This window comes from Zingiber officinale, chromosome 6B, assembly GCF_018446385.1.
Source record: "Zingiber officinale cultivar Zhangliang chromosome 6B, Zo_v1.1, whole genome shotgun sequence".
Classification (NCBI taxonomy): domain Eukaryota; kingdom Viridiplantae; phylum Streptophyta; class Magnoliopsida; order Zingiberales; family Zingiberaceae; genus Zingiber; species Zingiber officinale.
Window position 1 is genome coordinate 116,556,734 of NC_055996.1, and position 20,175 is coordinate 116,576,908.

Sequence of the window (20,175 nt, forward strand, 5' to 3'; positions counted from 1 at the left end):
GGCTTACGAAGAGCTCAAGGAGTATCTTAACTCCTTGCTCGTGCTAGCTAAGCCGAACGTCGGAGAGCCTCTTTGGATCTATTTGTTATCCATCGAGCATGCGGTCGGATCGACATTGGTTAAGCAGAATGGCCATGAACAATAGTCTGTGTATTTTTTAAGTCATATATTGAAAGATGTCGAATCTCGCTACACTGGTATGAAAAAGTTAGCTTATGCTCTGGTGCTTGCCGCTTGGAGACTCCATCCATACTTTCATGCTCACTCGATCATCGCCATGACCAACAATACCTTAGCAAAAATCCTCCTCAACCTAGAAATGTCCGGGCGGCTAATCAAATGGACAATTGAACTGAGCGAGTTTGATATTCAATATCTGTAACGTCACGACCCCTCGGCCCCTTGGGCGGCCACACTAGCGGCCCAACTGGCAGCCCCTGATGGTCCCTTGGGCGGCCACAATGACGACCCAACTGGTGACCCCTTATGTCATCATCCGACTACCCTCGGCCGTGTCGTTACTCACAAAGTCTTTCCACCCCTGTCCAGTGGATTTTTTCCTTCCCCACTACAACAAAAATCCTCATAGACATCGGTTTTCCACCGGTGTCTATTACATTTTCGACCGATATCTATGAAGCCGATGTAAAAGGTCTGTCATTTTAGACATCGGGTTAAAACCGATGTAGTATCACTTAACGACACCGGTGTTCGAATCGGTTATTAACCGGTGTAGTATGACTTAACGACACCGTTTCATCAACGGTGTAAAACCAATGTAATATTATATGTTAATAACACCAGTTTTGGTAGCGGTATACGACCGATGTAATATTAGTTAATAACACCGGTTTTACAGCGGTGGAAAACTGATGTAATATCTGTATTTTTTAACAGCACATTGATTTCCGAAACAATGAATACAATAACCAAAAAAATACACAAATATTCACAAATTACACAAATATTCTTCATTCAACAATATCCATAAAATACACAAATATTCACAAATTACATAAATAATCTTCTTACAACAGTATCCATAAAATACACAAACATTCTTTTTACATCAAAAACTAATAGATATTAGAATCAAGGAAGAACATTCTTTTAACAACACATCAAGGTAGCTAGAACCGCACTTCAAATGTAATCTAGCATGCATTCAACCCACTCGAACCGCACTTCATTAATTTCAACTCTGGAGTACTTGACATTTGTAAACTGTAAAAATACATAAATAATATATTAGTAAAGATGCAATTTTGAAAGCTGGAAATGGTAAAGATGCAATTTTGGAAGCTGGAAATGGTAAAGATGCAATTTTGAAAGCTGGAAATGGTAAAGATGCAATTTTGATTTATTTATTTTTTTTCCAAATATCTGCTCTAGCTCTAATGAGGCCAGTCTAGTTTTTCTGATCTCTATCCTTCTAACACTTCAAATAAGCATTTTGAAAGCTTTTCAGTCTGGTTTTGCAATGAGAACTACCAATAAACTAAATTTGGAATGCAAAATATCTAAACCAAAGAAAGTCCCTTTCTAATTGATACTTGAAACAAAGATAATCTACAATACTTTATACAAAGTTAATTCATGATCAGGACCCAATAATCCACCATATGTTAAATAACTAAAATAAATGTGTACATGTATCAAATAAAATAGAATACTAAGTTTTTAAAGACTGCTGTGGAAGACAATTGTTGATAATGCTTAATTCATTGAAGGATAATTGCACGCATCCGCATACACACCGATACACATATACATATACATATGCATATAATATGCAATTTAGAGGCCTACCAAAATGTATAAATGGCAAAGGCCACTGAACATACATACAAAATTGTGAAAATTTGGCTGACTAGAAACTCCCCAAGTCAACCTTATTTTTGGAATGTATATGTGAATTCTTCAATGGCAATGGGCACAACTTTCCTCCTATTCGGAAATGATAAAACAGAAACTTGGATAGTATCGAGAAACACTATAGATTGAGATGATAAAAATACCTTGCAGAGGAAGAAGAATTTTGAATGTCTTTTAGAGGTGCACGGAGGACACTTGCACGGGCACTTGATTGAGTGTATCTGAAAGATGACATGAGCGCTACAAATATGCCCATTGATCTCTCCGCTACAGTTGTGTAGTTGTTCACATGTGAAATGTCACAACCGAATTTTCCTCCTTCCCTTACCATGGCGCCATTGTTGTTCAAACAAGACACTTGATTATCTGCAGAGTACCGGTATCATTAGTTTTATTTAGCATAAACCTTTTGACTGTGATTACTGTCTCCTTCGCTCGTTATAGAGTATTGCAAGCATAACAACTTTATCATCAACTGATGTGAATAACATAAACTTGGTTATGAAAGAAGTAGCTCGAACCTTCTCCATGATGAAATGAAGTCCTCGCATTCTTTGATGGCATATTTTCCTGATTCATTACTAAGATGGGTGGCTGATTTTCGTTATCCTCAGATAGTTTTCTTTTCTTGACAGGGTAGCCACCAGGAATACAATCATTATTTTCATTACCATCTGTGGCACCATCATTGGGTCGATGGAGACTATTGACATCTGATGGCTTATGCTTGAAGTATGAGCTTCTCACAATGACTTTTCTGTTTGTAGACATTCTTGTCTCGTCGACCACAGACGTTGCCTGGTGGACGTCTTTTCCTTGTGTGATGTTAAAAATGGCTTACATCTGGAGGAGGAAATTTGCGGACCTGTAAAGCCACCTGAAAGCCATGATCTCAGGCAAGTTTAATTATACTTACAGCTAAAATCAAAACTAACTTACCATGTACAGTTAGCCTATTTTTGTCCTGTTTCTTGATTGGATTGAGGAACTTATCTTTCATCTGGTAAAAAACAAAGAGTTATACCGATTTTTTTGTTAAGAGAGTACTAAAGGAGCTCAAACATTATACCGTTTCCATTGCTGGTTCTGTAACATGACCTTCAGGACTAGAGCCATCCTTGTCATCTTGATCAACTGGACTGCTTTGAGTACTGCTCATATAACAAGTAGCATCTTTTGCTGAAGGAGGTGGTCCAGAGCTACAAGTTCCAGAGCTTGGAGAAGATGAATCTGGTGTTACCAGATCTTTCTGCATGACTTTCAACAAAGGTAAGAAAAGAAGCCAAAAAAACTTATGAAAGACACTGGATCAGATCCAAGAGGTCATTCCATCAATTATTAAAGTCCAAGCCATCATGTCCTTCAGGAATTCCCAACAAGTACATGTGTATATTATCAATTCATACAGAAAACACATAAAAATAAAACATGTTCTGTACACTTTCAACAGAATATTTTGCATTGTTCAGTTTGAAAATTACCACACTATATCTATAGTTTAATTCAGTGTTCAAAAGAACAACTTTAATGAATGATTTTAATTATTTGGTTCAAATTGAAGCAACCCACATGTATGAAGGTTGATTTGCTTTTGTTATATTTCTTGATGAAAATGATTTAATTCAGTTGTATTAAGAGGTCTTGTTCAAATTGTACTACAGCCAGTTACAACTGAAAGAAATATTTCTTACGTGATTTCACTAGCAATCAATTTTCCGATTCTGAAACTAAGATTAAACCACGAAAACCCCAGCCATCAATTTGCAGCTTCTAAGTATCAAACTTAATGGCATAGAAACAAGGTAAACGTTGACATGAAAATTGATTGTGCTAATTATTTCAGATGGATCGCTTAAAAATCAATGTTCACTAAATGAACCTTTTATCCATTAGATTCTTTGATAAGCAAATAAGAACTTAAATAAATAAATCATAAAATAAAATTTAAGAACCATCAAAATGATAAAGATCTTAAAGAAGATGTTGTATGACATTCATCCATGAGACAGGGAATTTATCACATTCTCCAAACAAAAAAAATTACAATTAGCGTGAGAAAATATAAAACAGAAAGTGTAGGATGACATAAATGAACAGAAAATTCCCAATTTCCCTTGCTATTCCGACTGCCTTCAAGAGTTAACACACCAATTGCTTGTAAAAGTTAATTTTCATAAATTGCAAATTGGTTGAACGTCAGTCACCATGAGCAAGACACAACACTGAGTTGGTCAAATACGCACCAGATGATGGTAATATTGAAGTTGGAATTAACATCAACGTGGCTTGAAGTGTTGACTTAGAACAATGAGCAGTCTTGTAACGTCTTCGCAATGCATATATTAGAAACTAAATTCAAAATTCCTCTACATAGTTAGGAAAGATTATTAACAATTTCATCATTGTCAAATATAAAGGCACCTTTTTTCCTGGCCTCACAAGGCGCAAGGCAACTTCTGCTGCTATATTGGCAGCATCAATCACATCTGCTGCTCTACCAATCACTGGTCCTTCCTGTATAACATGAGTGTGTGCCACCACAATAATAAACCCATCAATATGACACCCCATGTCACTGCAACATAGAGAAGATATTGCCTAAAAACCTCAGAAGAATTAAATCGTAGAGAGTCACAAAACAATCTAGATAATCAACATATACATTTTAACGATGTCATTTTTTTCCAGTACATTCTCGTCATTGCCAAGCTTAGCTTGAAATAACGGAATACAAGCATGATAGAGTGACAAGGGTCCCCACAGATCTGTCCATATGGCTTGAAATAAAGAGAAATAACCACTTAAATTAGAGGGATCAAACAAATTTATGAAGATAAAAAAATAACTACACAATAATGTCACAGCATAGAGAGTAACAAACTACTTGAATCATCAACTTTTTACTAAAATAAGGAAAGCCCTGGTGACCAGAAAAGTCCATAAATTAACACATCAAACTTTGTGATCTACTGCAGCCAAGACTAGAATCTAATTAACAAAATTAGTGTAATTATAAATTTGTCCATAAATAAGTCAATTCTCCAAATCAAGGATTACACATCAAACTTTGTGATCAAGTCTATTAATGCGGTCACTGATAAAAAAGAAAGTTCATAGGGTATCCATTAGTAGACATCTCTATGGCACAAGTTTGTTTTTGTTTGACGATAAAAAACCAGATAAAGATTTTTTAAGATACAAAAAAATTCTATAAACATGCAATTATTATCACAATAACTAGTAGTCATTTCATCAAAACAAGATATTTTTTTCAAATTATTCCTGGCAAACCAGATCATCCAGAAGCAGTTCAATCTGAGGGAAGACGGGCAATAAAATCCAAGTACAAAACAATAATTTCCACAACCACCCTGCGTAATTGTCCAACTTCACCACCATAAAATTCCGTCCAGGTCAAGTGACTATATAACTAAAAAGCACGCATTCAGATCCACCTAAGAACAGTAGACAGTAAAATCCAAAACCCACAGAACCCTCTAAAATACGAACTTTTAAGCTCACATTCACTCAGATCTAGCATCCCCATGCGGGAGCATGCCCGCCTTCCCATCCTACTCGAAAGGAACAACATTTGTGCTATTGCAAACCCCTGAGTTGGAATCCCTACAGCCCGTGCAGAAAGATACAATTCGTACTGCGGATAAGGGGGAAAGATCTGTCCAAACCTCGGAGCGAAGAAGCAGGCGCGAGATCGAACCTGTCGGAGGTTGACGGCCGATCAAAGGAGACAGGAAATGAGCTTAACCTGCAAAGGATCGCACAAAAATGGGGGCAGAGAAAGAGAGAGAGAGGCGAGAGCATGCACTGAGATACCAAAAACACTGTACTAGACTAGAAAGCATGCATACTCTCTGATGAAGGAGTCGCCTTTCTCGAATAGATCAACAACCTTAGCTTTGGGCTTGCACTGAGATACCACCAATTGAAGGGCCTCTGCACATGATAATAGATTAAATCTGTAACGAGTAACATCTTCACTAAACGAAGAAAGGCAAAGAAAGGTTGGGGAACATTACTGTTAACAATCTCTACCGCGGTCTTGTACTTGGTAACAACGTCTGGGAAAGTGAGATCCAACTCCTTCTCCTCCCTCGCTTCGTCATCCAACATTTCGCTAAAACCTTAAATCCTAAACGCCAAAACAAAAGAGGTAAAATAAGGGAGAATGGATCGGAATACGCATGAGATGGATTAATACCTGGAAAATGAAAATGAAATGGAAAGTAGCAATAGTTAGGAAGGTTTCCTCGTATCGAAAAAAACCCTATCAGAGCGACGGTAGCGTCGACACTGGAATGCGAAAAAGGGCTCCTCTTCTCACCCAAAGGGAGGAGTTGGAGGAGATGCGGTGTGGTTGGACGGAGAAGCAAGGGTGTCGTGTGTTGATCCTGATCGGGAGAGGAAGGGGAGTCGATCTAGGAAGGGGAAGAGGGAGATGAGGCTGAGAGAGATGGCCAGCGGCGAGGAGGAAAGTGGTGGCGGTGTTGCGAGTATACGGTGGACGACGCGATATAGATTTAGGTTTGGAGGGAAGAGTGAAGTGTTTCAAATTTTGGCTAAGTATTGGTGGAAAAGTTATATTATTTTAGTTTGGTTCATAGACATCGGGTTTTAAAAAACCGATGTTAAAATCAGTGTCTATTAACAAAAAAAAAGGCGCTCATAGACATCGCCTAAAAAAACGATGTCTATGTGAAAAAATCTGCGCTCATAGACACCGATTTTTGGAAAAACCGGTGTAAAATACTCAAAGACATCGGTTTTTGCTTAAAACCGTTGTTGTTCCACTGATGTCTATGAGGGTTTTTGTTGTAGTGCCCTAAGATTCGAACTCTAGACCTCCAGGCTAAGTACTAGAGTTCGTGAATCCTGGTAGCCAAGTGGAAATGTACAATATAAAAGGCTGAAGAGAACTGTACTCACCAGAGCCTCCTATCAGAATAATTAGGTCGTCAGACCGAAAGTATCATAAATCCTGTATGCATGTCAAACATATGCATCTATCCAAATGCAACATATAAGTGCAACAAACACAATCAGTAAATACATAAATGCATATGATGCCAATGATGGGTCCTGGTCACCCCTGACGCCAGTCAGCCATCTCACACACGATGGTGAGACCGAGTGGCTAGGGCTGTGACAACCGTGCACTCTGCCATCACTACTCCTGATGAGTGACCGAGTGGACGGGATGCTGTCGGAGTACACCTATCCTCCTACCCCAAATCATAAGTGGGGGAGCGCAATGCTCTCATCTCCCGGTACATGATGACGGGGAGGGATCCCTGACGTGCTACCACACTACATCACACTACCCATGAGCGGACCAACGGAGCACCGACAGAGCAAAACTGACGTGCTACCACGCTGCGTCACGCTACCCATGAGCGGACCAGCGGAGCACCGATAGGGATGAAACTAGCGATGTGCTCAACAATAATGGAGTAGACTATCGCGCAGCATGCAATAATGCGGATGATGCATGACACTAAGCATGAGAGAATCCTGAATAGCATAGCAATATCCATATATATATAAAATGTGTACCATAGGACAATGAACCAAACCAAAGGTACACAGACCAAATAAGGTATAAAAACCTAGATCCTGAACATAATAAACACATGGTTGTGTCACTACCCCTCTAAGCATGTATAATCAGGTAGGAACTTGTTAGGATGTATACTAAAAGCCTAGCTTTTGGTATAAACATTTATCTAGAAATAAGAATCACATTGGTCAAATGTCTACATTTATGATAAATCTAATTGTTCAATTAATTTATATTGTAGATAACATGGTGTGTGGTGTCACACACAGAAGATCATGTTATCGGTTCCTTATAAATTATAAACAGTAGCTCACGACCAAGATGGAAAGGAACAAACCATTGGAAGGTCGTAGTGTAATTAGGTATTAGTTTATCTTAACTATATAATTACACTAGTACACTTAGAGTATATTGAGTAGGACCATTTGAGGTCGTTTCTTTTATACTGACTTTATAAAGGAACAAAGACCTCAGTTATTATGGAAGTGTGTGCTCTTAATCCTAATATAATAACAAGCACATATATTTGATATTTATTTCTTTAATTTATCAATGGGTGAGATTTAGTTCGATAAATCAATAAGCCCGATAAGTTGGGAAATGATATCACTTATAGTGTGTGTTGTTGATTATAGAAGGAAACTGTGTCCTAGTAATCTAGGTTGAGAATGTCCCCAAGAGGAGCTCATAAGGATTGTCATGTTAAACCCTGCAGGGGACTTAGTCCGACATGATGATGAGGTTGAGTGGTACTACTCTTGGACTAAGATATTAATTAAATGAGTTGTCAGTAACTCACTTAATTAGTGGACATTCGACATCTTAAATACAGGGAGACTAACACACTCATAATAAGAAGGAGCCCAAAAATATAATTTGGGATTGGTGTGGTAGTTCAATAATAATTCTTTAGTGGAATGAATTATTATTGATGAAGTTAAGTTGTGTGTTCGGGGCGAACACGGGATGCTTAATTTCATCGGGAGACCAAAACCAATTCCTCCTCTCGGTCCCTATCGTAGCCTCTTGTATATAGAGATTTATACCCACCACATACCCACCTTCTTACCCATCCTATAGGGGCCGGCCAAGCTAGCTTGGAGACTAAGCTAGGGCCGGCCATGGTTTGGTTCATGGGTGAATTCATGTGGCCGGCCCTAGCTTGAACTCAAGCTTAGGTGGCCGGCCCTATTAAAATAAAAAGAAATTTTAATTTTAAATTTTTTTTTCTTATGTGGATAACATGATTTAAAAGAGAGTTTAAAAATTTAAATCTTTCCTTTTATAAGATTCTACAAAAGATTAAGAGAAGAGCTAAATCTCTTTCCTTATTTGTAGATTAAAAGGTTGATTTTAATTTTGGTAAAAACTTTCCTATTAATCATGTTTATTATTTAAAAGAAAGTTTAAAAATTAAAAATTCTCTTTTATTAGTTTCTACAAAAGATTAAGAAAAGCTTTAATATCTTTCCTTATTTGTAGATTAAAAGAGATTTTAATTTTTAGAGATAACTTTCTTTTTATCCACATGTTAAAAGAAAGATTTTAATTTATAAAATTTCTTTTTTATTAACCAATCATGAAGGGAAAAATTATTGGATAAATTTTTTATAAATTTCCGGAAGCAAATAAGGAAGTTTTAATTTGTGTTTAAAATTTTATTTGCTTGGAAATTTTATGGTGTGGCCGGCCTTTGTAAATTGAAAAGAAAAATTATTTTTAATTAAATAAATTTTCCTTTTCAATGGCAAAAGAATTAAGGAAGTTTTTATTAAATTTTTCTTATTTGCCAAGACCAAGGATTATAAAAGAGGAGGTAGAGAAGGATTCATAGCGAACAACTTCTATTATTCTTCTCCCTCTTTTCTTCCTTGGTGTGGCCGACCCCTTCAAGCTTTCTCTTCTCCTTGTTGTGGCCGAACCTCTTCTTCCTTTTGAAGATCAAGTTGTGGCCGGATACAAGCTTGGAGAAGAAGGAGAGAAAGCTTATATCCCTTGGAGCATTGGTGGTGTTTTCTCTTCATCCTTGGAGGTGCACTTGAGTTGGCCGAATCATACAAGGAGGAGAAGAAGGTGTTTTGGTGGTTTCTCATCTCGGAAGATCGTTGCCCACACAACGTCCGAGGTTAGAAGAGGAATACGGTAGAAGATCAAGAGGTTTTTCTAAAAGGTATAACTAGTATTTTTCCTTTCCGCATCATACTAGTTATTTTAGGAAATAATACCAAATACAAGAGGCATGCGATTCTAGTATTTCGAATTTATTTTCGATGTTGTGTTCTTTGTTTTTTTTCTTTTCCTTGTGATTTGATTGTTCCTTTCGGTTAACCTAAAGTTATTTTAGGAAATTAAATATTAGCTTTCCTTAAAAGGTTTTGTCTAGTCAGTGGTGGTTGCTCCCATATCCAAGAAGGTCATGTGCCTCGCCACGTCAGTACTGGGAACCAATTATGGAAATTGATATTTAATGGAATTAATAACTTAGGTGATTTGGATCGAATGTGTTAAGTTCCGCAGGAGATCCAAGTCAAAACCTAAAAGAACAAATAGATTAAACTTTGGATCAAACGTGTTAAGTTCCGCAGGCGATCCAAGTTTAATTTAAAAGAACACATGGTAGCTAGGAAAAGGTTCAGACCTTTGTACAAAATTTTTGTACAGTGGAACCATTAGGTTTTCCGAGTAGCAACTAACAATTGGTATCAGAGCTAGGGTTTTGCCTCTGTGTATTTGGTATTTGTTTAATTATGCAAATGTCATACATAATTTAGGCAGGATAATAGTAGGATGTGCTAACTTTGTAGATGCAGGATCCAACTATTATGACTTATAGTTATTATGTGTGTGATTGGACCCTTGGACATGTCAAGGGCATTTATTGTGTGTGCATGATTGTATTATAAAATACAGCAGGAGCTGTATTTAGTTTTATTAGGATTTTATTTTTTGATCTAGTTACATGTACATTCCTTTTATGGAATATAGGATTAATGGATGTAAATTTTATTTTATGTTCGATCTAGTTTACATGTACATTCCTTCGAGGAATATAGGATCAAAAAATGTAAAATTCTATTTATGTCACGGATCGAATCTTGCAAGGTGTGGAACCTTTTGAGGATCAGAGGCGCAGCGAAACAAGGAGCAAGATGGATGCGACAACTAGACCCGGTGGCGGTGGCCAAAGATGGCAGCAGCTAGGGTTGGCGACACACGGAGGACAGCAATAGATAAAAGCCATAATAGTTGAAAATTAGTTTTTCTATTTATTGCTTTTTATGCTGTGCTGTGTGTGCTTGTTAGTATGCATGCTAAGTAGGCTAGCATAGTCAAAATTCCTCACTTTAAATAACTAAGTGGGAGAGGGATTTATTTTAAATAAATTCCATGGTCTCCATTACTGGTTTATAAGTGATGCAACAAGCTTGCGCGTTGGCTCTTAGTGCCTTCCTCTATATCGGATGAGCTTGTTTGCGGATCACTAGCTTAAACTTCCATTTTGGATGACTATAGGAAGTTAATTAAGAGCGTGTGATCTTCCCCATCGGAAGGGACACAATCTTATTAATGGACTTAGTATCAAGTAATGGTATACACTTAGACACGTCTAATAGTATCCTCCCCATCGGAGTCACTGCTATTATTTGTGTGACCGAAGAAAACCAACTATTGATTTGTCAAATAAATAAGTTGACAAGATAATAAAATTAAAAACCCCTCTTACAAATGTTTGATTTTGTATACGTCCACACTATCGTGGCATACAAAATTCACGGTGTTTGAGGTAATTTTATTTGTCATAAAGATTTATTGACAAGATAATTAATGGGTAAACCCCTCCTCTTACAAATGTTTAAATTTTGTATACGTCCACACTATCGTGACATGTAAAATTCACGGTGTTTGAGGTGTTGGTGAATTTAAATAATATTGTTTGAGGAATCAATGTTATTTTAAATTCAAAAGTTTTGACCAAATATTTGATCAAAGAAAGATCAACTATTAATTTTATTCATCATAAAGTAAAGTTGACGAGATAATAAAATTAATGGATAAAATCTCTTCTTTGATTTTGTATACGTCCACACTATCGTGGCATACAAAATTCATGGGGATTTTAAGGAATTGATCTTGACCAAATATTTTTGTGATTCTTAGGATTTAAAATGTTTGTCAATTCCCTAGTAGTTATACTATAGAAAAGACTTAGTAGTCCCGATTGTAATAATTGGAAATAGGACTTGGACATCAAGGTAGTCTGTCTTTTTAGAACTAAAGAACAATATAAGTGTATTTAATTCATTAGTTGAAACATGTTTAGTGGTGTTATCTACCAGAACCTGGAGTGTAGATACAGATGTCATTAATCATGTCCGCAATTCATTGCAGGGTTCCAAGAAACCTGACAACTAAATGAAAATAAAAATACCGTCCACATGGGCACTGCTGTAAAAGTGGCAGCTGTTGCAGTGGAAGATATTTATCCTTTAATAGGAATAAAATATGGATTATTAGAAATTGTCTTTACATATTAAGTTTAGAAAGAACCTGATTTCAGTTTCTAAACTATTATAGAATAGATATTGTGTCTATTTTGATAACAAAGCTGTTATCAAGAAAAATAGAGAAGTTATATATTCTGGTATGTTGGTTGATAATTTATAATCCAATAACTCTCACGATGCAATAAATGGAAATTATAACACATCTTCTAACTTTAAGAGAAAGCAACCTTCGGAAATGAACCAATTATATCTTTGGCATCTAAGGCTAGGTTATATTAACTTGAGTAGGATTCATTGGTAGCTGATGAACTTTTGGGTTCATTAGTAGTGGAAATCTTTCCAACCTGCGAGTCTTACTTGGAAGGAAAGATAACCAAGAAGCTTTTAAGTCTAAGGGGTATGGAGCCAAAGATATGTTGGAATTGGTTCATTCTAATTTGTGTGATCCTATGACTATCCAAACAAGAGGTAGTATCGAATATTTCGTCTATTTTATAGACAACTATTCAAGATACAAATACATTTACTTGATGTGCCGCAAGACTAAGTGTTTTTGATTAGTTCAAAAAGTACAAGGCTGTTGCCGAGAAAAGTCAAAGTAAAAGTATCAAGACACTACGGTGAGATCGTAGTGGCAAGTACCTCTTTGGGAGAATTCAGGAGTCACTTATCAGAAGTAGGGATTCAATCCCAACAACTGCACCTGGTACACCCCAACAGAATGGTGTAGAAAAAGGAAGGTATAGGACTCTTATAGAAATAAGTAGATTGATGATAAGTTATTTAGAAAATTACCAAATTCATTTTAAGGATATACTTTGGAAACGGAAGTGAACATAGTACCTTCCAAAGTCAGAACTCTCTACTCATATAGAATTGCTGAATAAGCGTAAGCCTATTTTGAAGCATATTCGGATTCGGGTAGTCCAGCACATATGCTGAAGAGAGATAATGATAAGTTGGATAGGAATTCACTTGTTTGTGGGTTATCCTAGAGAATTCACTTGTTAGCATCAATGACCGATTTTTAGAAAAGGACTATGTAATAAATCACATGCCCATAAGTAAATTTGTTCTTAAGGAAATAATAAAGGGCATGTCTAACCTAGTACCAACTGTACAAGATGAAATATCACAAGAAACTGCAACACGTATCACAAATGATACACAATTGCAGAAAGTACCTCGTCGTAGTGGGAGTGTTGTTAGGCAACCTAAAAAGATTCATGTTTTGGGAGAGTTTTTGGACTCGATCCCTGGAGGACATGAACCTGATCTCTGGACATATGACGAAGCACTCCAAGATAAAGATGCAGCATCTTGGCAAAGAGTAATAAATGACAGAATTAGAATATATGTATTCTAATAAAATCTGGAAGCTTGTAGAACCACCAAATGGTGTAAAAGCCTTTGGATATAAAAAGGTCTATAATAGGAAAAGAGGGATAGACAGGAAGGTAGAAACTTTCAAAGCAAGGCTTGATGAAAAAGGAAACTTTTTCATTGGTAGCCATGCTTAAATCTATCTGGATTCTTTTATCTATTTGGCAAGTGGATGTCAAGACAGCATTCCTTATTGGAAGTCTTGAAGAAAGCATCCATATAAAGCAACCAGAAGGGTTCATTGCAAAGGGCTAAGAGCATCTTGTGTGCAAGCTCAATCAATCTATGGACTGAGACAAAGCTTCAAAGGTCTTGGAACATCCGGTTTATCAAAGTTATCCAGACCTATGGATTTATTTAGTAACTGGATAAGTTTTGTGTATACAAAAGGTGTGATGGAAACGTGGTGGTATTTCTAGTACTATACGTAGATTACATTTTTTGATAGTTGAAAACAATATCAAGGTATTATCGGAAGTAAGGGTATGGTTGTCCAAGCAATTCGTTATAAAGGACTTAGGAAAATAAGCACATATTCTTGGGAACAAGGTTCGCAAGAAAAGAATGTTGTGCTTATCTCAAGCTTTATATAACAAGCTCGTTTTAGCATGCAAAACTCCAAGAAAGGTTTTCTATCTTTTAAACATGGAGTGTCTTTATCTAAAGAGATGTCTCCAATGACATCAAAGGAGATTGAGGACATGTAGACAGTTCTTTATGCTTCGAAAGTTAGACAGCCTAATGTATGTTATACATGAGATTAGAAATCTGTTTTGCCAAGGGCATAGTTAACAGATATCAAAGTAACCCTAGACAAGGACATTAGACTGCAGTAAAACATATATTAAAGTACCTTAGAGGCACTAGAGATTATATGCTAGCTTACAAGGCAGTTAATTTGGTCCCTGTGGGTTGCACGAATTTTGACTTCCAATCAGATAGGGACAATAATAAGTCAACCTCGGGGTTTTGTGTTTACTTTAGGAGGAAAAGTCATAACTATGGAAGAGTGATAAGCATAAGTGTTTTTCTGGACTCCACCATAGAAGCTGAGTATATGGCAAGCCTCTGAGGTAGCCATAAAAGCTAAATGACTCAATAACCTCAAGATGGACTTAGATATGATTTCTGGTTTGTCCAAAGATTATTACAATTCATTGTAATGATATTGGTGCAGTAACAAACTCGAAGAAACCATAAGTCTATAAGGCAGGTAAACACAATAGAGCGTAAGTACCACCCAATACGAGAAATCGTATAAACGAGGAGAAGTTGTTACTACCTAGATTACATTAGATGATGACCTATAGATCTTTTCACTAAGGCCTTTAAGGCAAGAGTTTTTGATGATCATGTTGAAGAGTTGGGAATCAGATGTATGGCAGCAGATATAGCAGCTTAGTCTTTTAGTATAAGTGGGAGATTGTTAGGATGTATACTAAAAGCCTAGCTTTTGGTATAAACATTTATCTAGAAATAAGAATCACATTGGTCAAATGTCTACATTTATGATAAATGTAATTGTTCAATTAATTTATATTGTAGATAACATGGTGTGTGGTGTCACACACAGAAGATCATGTTATCGGTTCCTTATAAATTATAAACAGTAGCTCACGACCAAGATGGAAAGGAACAAACCATTGGAAGGTCGTAGTGTAATTAGGTATTAGTTTATCTTAACTACATAATTACACTAGTACACTTAGAGTGTATTGAGTAGGACCATTTGAGGTCGTTTCTTTTATACTGACTTTATAAAGGAACAAAGACCTCAGTTATTATGGAAGTGTGTGCTCTTAATCCTAATATAATAACAAGCACATATATTTGATATTTATTTCTTTAATTTATCAATGGGTGAGATTTAGTTCGATAAATCAATAAGCCCGATAAGTTGGAAAATGATATCACTTATAGTGTGTGTTGTTGATTATAGAAGGAAACTGTGTCCTAGTAATCTAGGTTGAGAATGTCCCCAAGAGGAGCTCATAAGGATTGTCATGTTAAACCCTGCAGGTGGACTTAGTCCGACATGATGATGAGGTTGAGTGGTACTTGGACTAAGATATTAATTAAATGAGTTGTCAGTAACTCACTTAATTAGTGGACATTCGACATCTTAAACACAGGGAGACTAACACACTCATAATAAGAAGGAGCCCAAAAATATAATTTGGGATTGGTGCGGTAGTTCAATAATAATTCTTTAGTGGAATGAATTATTATTGATGAAGTTAAGTTGTGTGTTCGGGGCGAACACGAGATGCTTAATTTCATCGGGAGACCAAAACCAATTCCTCCTCTCGGTCCCTATCGTAGCCTCTTGTATATAGAGATTTATACCCACCACATACCCACCTTCTTACCCATCCTATAGGGGCCGACCAAGCTAGGGCCGGCCATGGTTTGGTTCATGGGTGAATTCATGTGGCCGGCCCTAGCTTGAACTCAAGCTTAGGTGGCCGGCCCTATTAAAATAAAAAGAAATTTTAATTTTAAAATTTTTTTCTTATGTGGATAACATGATTTAAAAAAGAGTTTAAAAATTTAAATCTTTCCTTTTATAAGATTCTACAAAAGATTAAGAGAAGAGCTAAATCTCTTTCCTTATTTGTAGATTAAAAGGTTGATTTTAATTTTGGTAAAAACTTTCCTATTAATCATGTTTATTATTTAAAAGAAAGTTTAAAAATTAAAAATTCTCTTTTATTAGTTTCTACAAAAGATTAAGAAAAGATTTAATATCTTTCCTTATTTGTAGATTAAAAGATATTTTAATTTTTAGAGATAACTTTCTTTTTATCCACATATTAAAAGAAAGATTTTAATTTATAAAATTTTTTTTTATTAACCAATCATGAAGGGAAAAATTATTGGAGAAATTTTTTATAAATTTCCGGAAGCAAATAAGGAAGTTTTAATTTGTGTTTAAAATTTTATTTGCTTGGAAATTTTATGGTATGGCCGGCCATTGTAAATTGAAAAGAAAAATTATTTTTAATTAAATAAATTTTCCTTTTCAATGGCAAAAGAATTAAGGAAGTTTTTATTAAATTTTTCTTATTTGCCAAGACCAAGGATTATAAAAGAGGGGGGTAGAGAAGGCTTCATAGCGAACAACTTCTATTATTCTTCTCCCTCTTTTCTTCCTTGGTGTGGCCGGCCCCTTCAAGCTTTCTCTTCTCCTTGTTGTGGCCGAACCTCTTCTTCCTTTTGGAGATCAAGTTGTGGTCGGATACAAGCTTGGAGAAGAAGGAGAGAAAGCTTATATCCCTTGGAGCATTGGTGGTGTTTTCTCTTCATCCTTGGAGGTGCACTTGAGTTGGCCGAATCTTACAAGGAGGAGAAGAAGGTGTTTTGGTGGTTTCTCATCTCGGAAGATTGTTGCCCACACAACGTCCGAGGTTAGAAGAGGAATATGGTAGAAGATCAAGAGATTTTTCTAAAAGGTATAACTAGTATTTTTCCTTTCCGCATCATACTAGTTATTTTAGGGAATAATACCAAATACAAGAGGCATGCGATTCTAGTATTTCGAATTTATTTTGGATGTTGTGTTCTTTGTTTTTTTTTCTTTTCCTTGTGATTTGATTGTTCCTTTCGGTTAACCTAAAGTTATTTTAGGAAATTAAATATTAGCTTTCCTTAAAAGGTTTTGTCTAGTCGGTGGTGGTTGCTCCCATATCCAAGAAGGCCATGTGCCTCGCCACGTCAGTACTGGGAACCAATTATGGAAATTAATATTTAATGGAATTAATAACTTAGGTGATTTGGATCGAACGTGTTAAGTTCCGCAGGAGATCCAAGTCAAAACCTAAAAGAACAAATAGATTAAACTTTGGATCAAACGTGTTAAGTTCCGCAGGTGATCCAAGTTTAATTTAAAAGAACACATGGTAGCTAGGAAAAGGTTCAGACCTTTGTACAAAATTTTTGTACAGTGGAACCATTAGGTTTTCCGAGTAGCAACTAACAGAACTAACATCAAGTACATAATAGGTAAACAAAACAAGCATGTAACAGGTATCGTGTAGTGACCAACCGAAGCAAAGACGAACATAATCATTACTAAAGTTTATAACCTACTAAACATATCAACATGACATTATCAAAGATAAGTCAAGGTACCCGCCTCCAATAGAAAGGTTCAATATAGTCCAAATCCGACGTCGAGATGCTCGTCTCACGTCAAAGTCCTGCATCAATCAATATATATTTTTATTTAGCTAAAATTCATAAGAATTTAAATAGCTAAATAAAATTCATAAGACTAAATTAGGGAAAACCCTAATCCACACAATCCCAATCAATACACCCTAATTAAATCCCATGGTCAATTAGGGTTAGTTACCTTAACCTCAAACAAACCATTAGATAGAAATCCAAAAACCTAAATCCAATTACACCTGAATCTAAAACATGATCAACCACATGTTCCATTCTAAATTCATAGACCACATAAATTACAAAATGTATTAAGATTCCTACATCATACCTCAAGTTCACAGCCGATAGGGTTACTGGTTGGAGTGCTGCCAGCAAAGAAACATTACTGGAATTTACCTCTCTGCCCTGATCAAACATGCTATCCACCAACCGAATACCCCAGTACACAGAACCTCACCTCTTGGAATTCTTCCCTTCTGTTCGATTCTCAACCATAGATGGTTGCTGTCGGAAGAAGACTCCACAACCAGATTACCTCAACAACCTAACACCTCTGGTGAGCAAGGGGAAAATTATGAATCGATCACATAACATCTCAACAACCCACTGAGTACAATGCCTTACCTCCAAGATCTGGCTAGGGCACAGGTTGACATCAAAGGGTGGTGGCAGAGGTCGCCGGCGGCTAGCGGGTGGTAATCGACCTCACAGCTTGGCGTCTGTCTCGGTGGTCACTGAGAACAGCAAGAGGCGATGGAGGGAGGCCGTGAGAGGGAGTCGGCGGTCGGGTTGGGGAGATGAAAAGGTCGGCTTTGTGGAGAGGGCGACGCCGTGAAGGAGACAGATTCGGCGAAGATAAAGAGGAGGGGGAAAGAAGAAAGAGGACTCGAAACCTCCTCTGGCCGGCGGTTTTGTACGAGAGAGGAGAGGAACCGACGGAGTGTTGGCGGCGTCGGTGTCGTAGGGCACGGATCGGGTGAGGAAAGGGGGCGCGACACGCAGGGAATAGAAACGACGACAATAAGAAAAAAAATGAAAGAATAAAGAAAAAGAAATAAAATTTAGAAAATAAACATTTCCTCGCTTAAATGGGGTAGCCTAAACAGGCTTTCCCAGGGCCCCGTTTTTATCCCCGTAAACTCGTCCATACGAGCTCCGAAAATTTTCCAAAAAATTTCTAAAAATTTCAGAAAATTCCTTTATTATTATTCGCTATTTTTCGGTATTTTACATTCTCCCCCACTAATAAAAATTTGGTCCCCAAATTTCGTTATCTACCATCAGCAAGTACTAACAACAGATAAAAGTATAAATGCTGAACGGTAATAACTCACATATCTCACGTGAAAAGATGGGGGTATCGAGCTCGGATCGTATCCTCAAGCTCCCAGATAGCCTCGTCTGAATGATATTGCCATCCGACTTTAACCAGTTGGATAGTCTTGTTCCGCAGCTGACGCTCCTTCTGGTCTAGAATCCGTATCAGAACCTCCTCGTAAGTGGCGTCAGGCTGAAGGGAAATCGGTATATCAAACAGCACATGTGTTGGGTCAGTACATATCTTCTCAGCATGGATACATGAAATACGTCATGCACGCTTGTTAGAGCCGGTGGTAGCGCTAGACAATAAGCTACCGCTCCAATTCTCTCCAGGATCTAGAAAGGTCCAGTGTATCGGGGAGTTAGCTTACCTCTGAGGTCAAATCTCGTCACCCCTTTCGTGGGTGAGACTCGCAGAAAAACATGGTCACCAGTAGAGAACTCCAGGGGTCTCCATCTCCAATCAGCATAACTCTTCTGGCGGTCCTACGCCTCTGACATCCTCCATTTGATAGTACGGACCAACTCTACCTCCTGCTGAGCTCTATGAGGACCCAACAGCTGGGTCTCCCCAACCTCATCCCAGAGGGTGGGTGTCCGACACGGCCTACCATACAACGCTTCAAACGGTGCCATCTGGATAGCCGAATGATAGTTATTGTTATAGGCGAACTCTACCAATGGCAAGTGGTCCTCCCAACTTCCTCCAAAATTCAATACATAAGACCTCAGCAAGTCCTCTAGAGTCTGACTGGTTCGCTCTGACTGTCCATCTGTTTGCGGATGGAAAGCTATACTTAAACGGAGCTAAGTGCCCAAGGCCTGGTTCAGACTCTGCCAGAATCGGGACGTAAAACGAGGGTCTCTATCCGAAATGATACTCAAAGGAACACCACCAGGGTCGTCATGGCCTCGTCGTGTCCTCGGCAAACCCACCACTGTCATGCCCCGAGGGAGTCCCTGTCCGAAGAAATTTCGGCAGCATCTCCCCTATACAGCTGACAATCTGAAACTTCTACAATCCCCTCAGGGCCACATATACATCGGCCAACACGGCCGGAACAATAATTATAATAAAACACAACACACAGACATCCACGCAGTTTAACAGTTAACTAACTAGAACAATGATAAGAAGACTAAAAAAAAACCCTACTCAACTACACTCATAAAGTACAAAACTGATGTCCTACTCCACTACACCCATAAAGCTCAAATCCGACGATAAAATCAACTCACCTCTTTTGCCGTCTAGGCAGGCATGTAGTAAAACAAATCCAAATAAAACTCATCGACAAATAAAAATCCATACAAGATCCAAATGTATCAAAATAGAACAAGTCTAAT

At 37.4% G+C, this 20,175-nt stretch overlaps 1 protein-coding gene across 4 annotated transcripts; it reads right to left on the reverse strand.

The window, feature by feature from the left end:
• Window positions 1-1,168: 1,168 nt before the first annotated feature.
• On the reverse strand, window positions 1,169-6,296 carry LOC121989124 (ERBB-3 BINDING PROTEIN 1-like). 4 transcript variants are annotated; one of them, XM_042542991.1, is made up of 11 exons: window positions 6,095-6,296; window positions 5,913-6,025; window positions 5,745-5,829; window positions 5,562-5,641; window positions 4,538-4,652; window positions 4,297-4,450; window positions 2,945-3,124; window positions 2,815-2,875; window positions 2,397-2,740; window positions 2,019-2,241; window positions 1,169-1,224 (listed from the first exon to the last, which is right to left on the reverse strand). In XM_042542991.1, exons 2-9 carry the CDS (start codon window positions 6,004-6,006, stop codon window positions 2,619-2,621), a joined length of 891 nt encoding a protein of 296 aa, XP_042398925.1. In that variant the 5' UTR covers window positions 6,007-6,025; window positions 6,095-6,296; the 3' UTR covers window positions 1,169-1,224; window positions 2,019-2,241; window positions 2,397-2,618. The 4 variants fall into 4 exon arrangements, with proteins under 4 accessions (XP_042398925.1, XP_042398922.1, XP_042398923.1 ...); XM_042542988.1 differs by having other exon boundaries at window positions 2,397-2,752; XM_042542990.1 differs by lacking the exon at window positions 1,169-1,224 and adding an exon at window positions 1,809-1,947 and having other exon boundaries at window positions 2,397-2,752.
• Window positions 6,297-20,175: the final 13,879 nt, after the last annotated feature.

What these genes read in the sequence shown, in the direction of transcription:
- LOC121989124 (XM_042542988.1), bottom strand. Translation starts at nt 6,006, where the DNA reads ATGTTGGATGACGAAGCGAGGGAGGAGAAGGAGTTGGATCTCACTTTC. An exon ending in GGCGACTCCTTCATCAGAGA is followed by an intron (nt 5,642 to 5,744) that starts GTATGCATGCTT and finishes GATCCTTTGCAG; the next exon opens with GTTAAGCTCATTTCCTGTCT. An exon ending in TTGTGAGGCCAGGAAAAAAG is followed by an intron (nt 3,125 to 4,296) that starts GTGCCTTTATAT and finishes AAAGTCATGCAG; the next exon opens with AAAGATCTGGTAACACCAGA.